The following is an 8,291-nucleotide window of genomic DNA, read 5'->3' on the forward strand; positions in this document are numbered from 1 at the left end:
AAGCTGTCAGCATCTAATTTAATAGTTAAAATATCTAAATATTTTCAGTTTTGTCTAAATATCTATCATCTTTAAATAAAATATAAAAAAATTCAAGTTTAATATTTATAAAAAATACAATAATTACATAATAATCAATAAAATTAAATGAACTAATTACCCTTTAATTGTCACACACGCGACCACATGGCAGATGAAGAATATGCGAGAACTTTCTGTAGCTTCCACTTCTTATTCAATTTGGCGAAATTTGCTTGAGAGAGAAAGGGGAGAGAAGAGTGCGGTGTACGGCTTGATTATTCGATTGCAAAGTATGTTTCAGATTTCACTTCTCTCTGATCTGTTCTTAGTTTTGTCTTGATGATCTGCAAATAACCCTTATCATTGGAAATATGATGTAATTTATAATTTCTACCTTATGTAGTTTGACTGTTGTTTTGATATGAATCTTTATTTGTTCGAAGTCTTAGGCTATTTTTTAATCACGATTACATGAATTTGACAGTTATATACTTCGTTTTATTAACAGAAATTGTTGGATGGATTAATCAGAAGGAACGAAGAAAACCCATAAACAGTTTGCCTAGATATATTTTAAAATTGAGATGAGATGAACAGATAACCATTGTCTCGATTCTAGCAAGTGGTTGTTGTAAAGGTGGATTTGAGATTCATGAGATAATAGGGTTTCTTTATTTTCAAACTTGGAAATTGGCTGTTTGGACCTGAACTATCTGAATATTATGCATATTGAGGAAGTGAGAAGAGAGGAGGGCATAAGAACTGGAAATGAACAACATGCTGAGAATACTGTAACCAAAGGTATTTTGGTAAATGATACGAAAAGGGTTTTGGTTGGAGCAGGGGGGCGTGCTCTGTTTTACCCGACCTTACTGTATAATGTTCTTAGGAATAAGATTCAGGCAGAGTTTCGTTGGTGGGATTTGATTGACGAGGTACCAATATATTTTTCTCTTTGGGATATTGATTAATGAGCCTGTTTCTTTCTGTTCAAAATTGCAATTGAACCTGCCTTTCTTATCTGTCATTCCAGCTTGTGTGGTTTAATCACCACTGGTTCATCTTGTTATTGTTATTGAACTAACTTGAAGGTGTAAATTTGTATTACTTCAGTATCAGCTTGAGAAGTGCTAATATTATTATAATTATTGTATTGTTAGTGAGATAATGTGGCACTTAGTATAACCGTTTCTTGATGTATATATTAAATGTAAATTGTATTATTACACAATTCAATGATAAATATCAGACTGTAGGCCTGTTCTCAAATCTTTATTCACGAAATTCACAAGAAGTTTTATATGATATCTTAACCCTTAACTTTGTTAGAAAAATAAATTAAAGGGAAGTCACAAAACTTCTAACTGTCTTTTTTCCTGAGGAAGTCATACTACTACATAATGCAACCACTAGTGATTTAAATTAACATCTCTTCAGTTAAAGAAGCAATGTCAAGAAAGTCACATCTAGTCTTAGGTTGATCAGATATCCAGTTGGTAGGATTGAACACTTGTTGGATTGGATTTTAGGCAGAGCAAGATGTGTACCATCTGTGAAACCATTAGGTTCTGCTACTTAGAATTTGCATCTTCCAAGCTAAGTAATTATGTGTTTAGCTTCACATTGGAGTGAATTATGTTGGTAGGGTTTTAGATGGACATGGTGGATTGAAATGGGGCCATTAGGTCCATTGGCTTTGATACTATGATAATGAATTTGTGTCTACTTCACTTTGAGCTATATCAGGTATAAATAATGTATAATTATAATATGATAATGTTGAGCTTGAAATAAGAGAGCCTATTTGGAAAGTGGTATTTTGTTGCAATCTGTGTCACATTCACAATCTTATTCGAAAATTGTCAAAGCTAAAATTGAGATTGATTTTATTTTGTTTGTTATAAGATTGTTTTCACGATCACCATCCATTTTATTTCTAGATCACGATTCAGTCAGATTATAGTGTGATATTTTTCATTTGGTATGAAGGTCATGATCCAAATCGTTTTTATTAATGCTTTGTCATCTTGTTCAAACAACTTTTTAGGCAATGATTTTTGTTAAAGAAAAAATTATGATCCAAATTATTCTTTGGATTTCAATATTCAGATTTTTGACAAACATAAAAAATTGAGATTTTCCTGGATCACGATTCTGATTATAAAACGTTGTAACAAATAGTCCTAAGGAAATAAGATAAGGTTACTCGTGATAACCATGTATCCTTGTCACATCTGACTAGTAAAACTCATTGTGGTATCAACATGGATAACCATGTAACCCATGAACATTTTTCAGGTCAAGAGTGCTGTATCTTAATGCCTATATATGGTTCTCATCCAAGTACTGAGGTTTTATCAGACCTTGTTGACTGGGGTTATTAAATAACATTTTTTGGATTGGGGTTATGAAAAATGATTATTTGGGTTATAAGACTTAAAAGTATTAATATATAATGAAAAAGAATATTTTAAAAAAAGAAATAGAGGGCATTTTGGTTGATTTGAATGAGGAGATGGTCGGTTATTCGAGATGATTTAATTGATCCAATCCAAACAAGGCCAGAAGCGAGGAAACTTAACTGTGCTCGGTTTAGTTATAAGAAGTTCTTAAATAAATGTCTGAAGATACAAATAGGCATGGAATGACTGATATTGAATGCATTAGATGGAGCACTGTAATAGTGATATTTACTCTTTATATTGGCATGTTGATCTTCATGTCTAATATTTTCGTGCATTTTTTCAGTTTGTATTATTAGGTGCTGTGCCATTCCCAGCTGATGTCAAAAGGTTGAGAGAGCTTGGTGTTAGGGGTGTAATCACCTTAAACGAGCCATATGAAACTCTCGTTCCAACTTCACTATATCAAGTGAGTTATTTATTGTACTAAAATAACTCCACCTTGCCTGGTTGTATCCATATATATTTTTTTCATTGTTAGCATTTCTAGCTGATTTATTTCATTTATAGAGCTTGTTTGATGTAGTTTGTTTTCTTTTTCTTTAATAAGCCGTTTCTTGGAAAAAAAAATATAATTATTTATGGTTATTTGGATTAGATGACTTCGGATTGGGTTATTTGAATAATCTCAAATAACCCATCAACTTTTCATTCATCCCCTCATCAATCAAATTATCAACCAAAATACCATTGTAAGTCTTTTTACCCAAGTAACCCACTTTTTCATATCCCCAATCCGAACAAACTTATATATATCAAAACAGACTTTTCTTCTACGATAAATCGAGAAAATATGGTAGATAACAAAACACACTTTTCTTCTACGATAGTGAAATAACAAGCATGCCAACAACAGCTTACACTTTTTCAAAACAACTAAAGGAAGTAAATAAGCTACTCTAGAAGACTATCTTGCTTCAGGTCTTGTAGTGATTTTGTTGGCATCAATGTCCCATTCTTGATAAATGATCCAATTGTTGAAGGTATTGTGTATCCTTATCCAATTGTGAATAAGTGCAATTCCGGTTGTTCTGATGTTGTTGCAAATCTCATCCTAACTTTCTAATTCTGGAATAGTGTCATCCCTTTCTCCCCATATTTCATTAATTATAGCACAAAAAAATCAATTGAGAATATTGGCGTAGAAGTTACATGTCCTAGTCTTCTCGATCATGAATTCCCTAATTGCAAGCAACTATTGGGGAAGATTGAGACCATCATGCATTTGTCGAATCTGAGAAATAAGAGTGCAATTACCAAATATGTGCTCAAGAGATTCGATTTCTCTTGTGCAAATGGGGCAATCGTCTTCCATGATATTAAGAAACTTGGTCACCCTATCTTTTGTCATGAGTCTACTCTGAAATGCAAGTCAGAAATTGAACTAGTGTCTCGGGCTATGTTGCACGGATACGGGTATCGTATCCGATACGGATACGGCGATACGACAAATTTTGAAAATATAGGATACGATACGTTTAGGATACGGCAATTTATATATATAATATTTATATAAATTTAATATTGAAATATATAATATCTACCCCTACAAGTACAACTCAGCAAGTGTATCACAGCTGTGATACACTTGCTGAGTTGTACTTGTAGGGGTAGATATTATATATTATTATATATTTCAATATTAAATTTATATATATAAATTGCCGTATTCTAAACGTATCGTATCCTATATTTTAAAAATTTGCACGGATATGATACCCGTATCCGTGCAACATAGCTGCACGAGTTTATCTTTTGTATTTAATATTTATAATGTTATAAAAGATAAGGTAGGAGTATTTAGATTGATTTGAATGATTTTTTTGACAAAGTGTGGATGATGGAATAAGATAAAGAGGCCCTTCATCAAACAAAGTGTTGGTGTGTACGATGCTGGTATTTTATATAAATGATTTTTCACTATTTTTTCTGTTTCCTATAACTGTTTATAGATATTCACATGAGATATTTCTATGCAAACACTTTTTTTTAATCTGTTATGATGAGTAATACATGCAAAAATTTTGATGATTGATATTTATTATATTGGTATCAAACATCAGTCTACAGTTTCACTTTGGCTACGAAACATGTATGCTATGTGAATGTACATTAAAAAAATACAACACATTGATCAGTTAATTTTAAACAAATTTGTTAGCGGAAGTATAAATACTTGGAAGTCATCTGTGGCCTTGCAGTTAAGCTTGGATGCTGTGCAAAAATTTATATTATTTGTTGTGATTCTTTGGTCCTTGTTGATGTATATATGGAGATGCAATATGGCAGGTTCACCAAATTGCTCATTTGGTACTTCCAACACGAGATTATCTATTTGCTCCATCACAAGGTGACATCTGCAAAGCGGTAGACTTTATTCATGGTGAGTTTTAACTATTCTTCATAATTACTGCTACAAAATAAAATATAAAAAAAGTTGCACTATATATTCTTCAAATTCCAAGCACCATCAAAGGTTCCTACATGGTCTGAAATGGAAAATGCTAAAAGTAATATAAGAATGACTCAGGCATATCGGATTGCTGCACAAATGACTCATTATTACCTTCTCCACTCCTTTCCTATGATCGTGGAAACAAATATTTTTCTTCCTCAATATGTGGTAGGCTCGTTAGACAACTTTTGAAAATGACTCAAATTATTTATCGTCGTCGTTTTTAGGTGAATTCCTCTAATATCTTGATATGTATTTTAGAAATAAAAAATATTTTAGCCAAAATTGAGATTAATGAGCTGCAATAAAAGAGAGAAAGGCCCTTTTAAGAGGAAAGAATTGTGTATAGATGAATTTAGAACTTAACCGTGTCAGGAAAAAATTGAAGGTGAGAAGAAATATGAGCCAATTTTAAAAGTTTCGAAGCAAAATGAGTCTACAAATCTTTTGAGGAAGCAAAATAAGCTTTAATAAATCAACTTCCATGATTCTATCCTATTTTTCATCATTTGACTATGAAGCTGGTCTAGATTTCTTACTTTTCTATTCATATTCATTTTGCAGTATGATTTGCTAATGATATGCTACTGAATGAGCATATATAAAAATATACACATTTTTTAGTGCTATTTTTCCTCTGTTGACCAATTGGAACAGGTGTCGTGATAGTTGACTGTTTATCTTTTGGTTCTGCAATAACTTCAAATTTAGGCGACAATGTAGGAAAACTAGCTACTATATTCCCTTGGTGGTCGGCTGTCAAGTGATCTAGTACTTTTCATTTTATTTATTAATTGCTTTAAATTATTGGATTTGGATGACGATAATCTTTTATTCTTATTGGCCCTTATGACTGACAATGGGTTTTTCAAGAAAATGCATCATTTGGGCGAACTACCTATGTGCACTGCAAAGCTGGTCGTGGACGGAGCACCACTATTGTCATCTGTTATCTGGTGAGTAACAAATATCAAGGAATTTCCTCAATGAGTAAACCCATAAATTAGTCCTTAAAACAAATCATTCAAATCAAACTAAATACTCTTAAACTATTGTTTTTGGTGAATTCCCTTAAACTATGAAACTGTCCTGATTTCTTCGGGTCAAACTCTCAGCCAAGTAGAACCATTTTTTCCAATTCAGACACTTTCATTTTGTTCCAAGTCAACACATAGCCCTTGTTTAATCCAAATAATCCCTTATCTTATCATCCACGAAAACACCAAATTACCTTTATTTTTATAGAATTTTAAATATTAAATATGAAGGATGTTTTAGTCATAAACACAAATAATTCATTTTTCATCGAAAAATTTGGGTTCATATTGAACGCTTGTACGAGGCCAAGTGTTTGAACTGAAAAAATCCCTTTTCAAATGATCACTTAGAAAGGGTTCATACCGGAACGATTTGATAATTTCAGGGCGAATTTCAAAATTGATGGATACTTTAGAAAGGGCTTATTTATGCGTTTATTCGATTATTCTTCCATCTTTTCTTAGCTCTTTTCTATATTTGATGTTTCTGTACAGATTCGATACAAGTATATGGCTCCGCAGTCTGCCTACAATTATGTAAAGTCAATTCGGCCTAGGGTGCTATTGGCATCTGCCCAGTGGCAGGTATAATTAATTAGTTCATCGCTCATAGGGCTGGCTTGTTGCAAAAATTTGGCCTCATTTTGCTTAGTTTATTTTAATAACTCACAGGCCATCCAAGAATTCTACCATATGCATAATATCCACCATTTTGCCACTATCTCAAGGATGATCCTCCTATCCTCACTTGATATGGTTGCTTTCGATGATGGCTCGGTAGTGATAGTAAGTGAAACCGATTTATCAGGTTATGAATCATCACGTGAGTTGTTGAATGGTTGGGAGAGAAAGAGTTGGACAGACATAAGGTTGGTTTATGAGATTCAGTTAGCTGGAAAGGCGGCTCTGGAAAGACTGTCTTGCATGTGGTTCTTCCAAGGCGGTGGATCAAATCTTTTTAAGTGTTTGAGTGGAGAGGCCCGGATGGGGAAGAAAATTGATGAAAAAGCGGATGAAATGGGAATACTTAGTGTGGATATTCGGGTCTTTTGAGATCAGGGTTAATGAAAAATCCATGGGTTTCGTTCCAAATATGCTTGTTGTGTTGTACATAATCTAAACTAGCCTTCTTCCATAAGCATCTGTAATTATTAAGTTACCAATTTGTATGGATAGATACTTTTGTATCTAGAAAGTATATATTGTAAATGACATTTGCATCTTAACCATTTCTTATGAATATATGTGTGTGTATTGAGGATCCATGCTGGTTGATTTTTACTCTCTGCCCAGATTTATGAAATTCTTAAAAATTTTCCATTTAAGAAAATATGGTATAAAACTATGTTGCATGTAAAATGTATATAATGATTATAACTGTGATTGGTAAAAGATATGGCTTTTTGTTCATGAGACGGATTTTCGAAGCTGCACTGACTATATTAATTATTTAAGTTAAAGTGCAAGATTGCTATGAACGAGAGATGGCAAGGTGGGCATATGACGGGAGTTATAGGGAATTTGAGCAAATGATTCTAAAAATAGGGTGAATTGTTTTTGGTGAGGGTGAGTAAATTAAATAGCGTTGGTGACCCTTTTTTTTTTCTGACGAAAATGTCCTTATTGTGTCACGCATCCTCAGGTTGCGTGACGCAATTTTTTATTTTTTTATTTTTCAAAAAATTTTAATTATGAAATTTTTTGGACGAAAATGTCCCAGTTGCGTCACACAACCCCCGTTGCGTTACGCAATCGCGTCACGCAACTCCAGTTGTGTCACGCAACCGCGAGACAAAAAAAAAATTCGGTTGCGTCACACAACTGGAATTGCGTTACGCAAGGGTATAATTGTCATTAAAAAAAAAAGAGGGTCACCAGCGCTATTTAAATTATTCACTCTCACTTCCTTCAATTCACCCTATTTTTAGGGTCACATGCTCAAATTCCCCGGTATGATTGATAAGAGTGATGTGCTGGGTTATTTGGAGGAGTTCAAGATCTTTCTCTCTAATGTCAGTTCTTGATAGGAGGAACATGCTTGACAGTTAGGCTTCTGTATCGGGACTTTCCTTTACATTTATTTATTGGGAGCTAAGTATAGATGCAAGGCGTCCAGAGACATTATTATTGTCAAGATGGAAAGATAAAGGTTTAAATTTCACTAACTACAAAGTATTTATAATTTTTTTTAGGTTTAAAATTATTAAAAATAAATAAATTTTATATAAATAATAGTTTGATATTGGAAATATATATTGTATGAAAGTAAATTTAAAATTAAAAGAATATTTTAATAAATGATATTATGAATAAAAA

The 8,291-nt window shown here is 32.8% G+C and overlaps 1 protein-coding gene across 1 annotated transcript; it reads left to right on the forward strand.

The window, feature by feature from the left end:
• Positions 1–202: 202 nt before the first annotated feature.
• LOC124923886 (phosphatidylglycerophosphate phosphatase PTPMT2-like) lies at positions 203–7,238 on the forward strand. Its single transcript, XM_047463869.1, has 7 exons — positions 203–311; positions 530–956; positions 2,770–2,892; positions 4,773–4,866; positions 5,812–5,894; positions 6,471–6,560; positions 6,648–7,238. The coding sequence occupies exons 2-7, from the start codon at positions 744–746 to the stop codon at positions 7,026–7,028; spliced, it is 984 nt and encodes a 327-aa protein (XP_047319825.1). The 5' UTR covers positions 203–311; positions 530–743; the 3' UTR covers positions 7,029–7,238.
• Positions 7,239–8,291: the final 1,053 nt, after the last annotated feature.

The sequence above is a fragment of the Impatiens glandulifera genome, chromosome 2, assembly GCF_907164915.1.
Source record: "Impatiens glandulifera chromosome 2, dImpGla2.1, whole genome shotgun sequence".
NCBI lineage: Eukaryota > Viridiplantae > Streptophyta > Magnoliopsida > Ericales > Balsaminaceae > Impatiens > Impatiens glandulifera.

Coding starts and splice junctions, on each gene's coding strand:
- LOC124923886 (XM_047463869.1), top strand. CDS start 744: ATGCATATTGAGGAAGTGAGAAGAGAGGAGGGCATAAGAACTGGAAAT. Junction 957..2,769: donor GGTGGGATTTGATTGACGAG/GTACCAATATAT, acceptor GCATTTTTTCAG/TTTGTATTATTAGGTGCTGT. Junction 5,895..6,470: donor CTATTGTCATCTGTTATCTG/GTGAGTAACAAA, acceptor GTTTCTGTACAG/ATTCGATACAAGTATATGGC.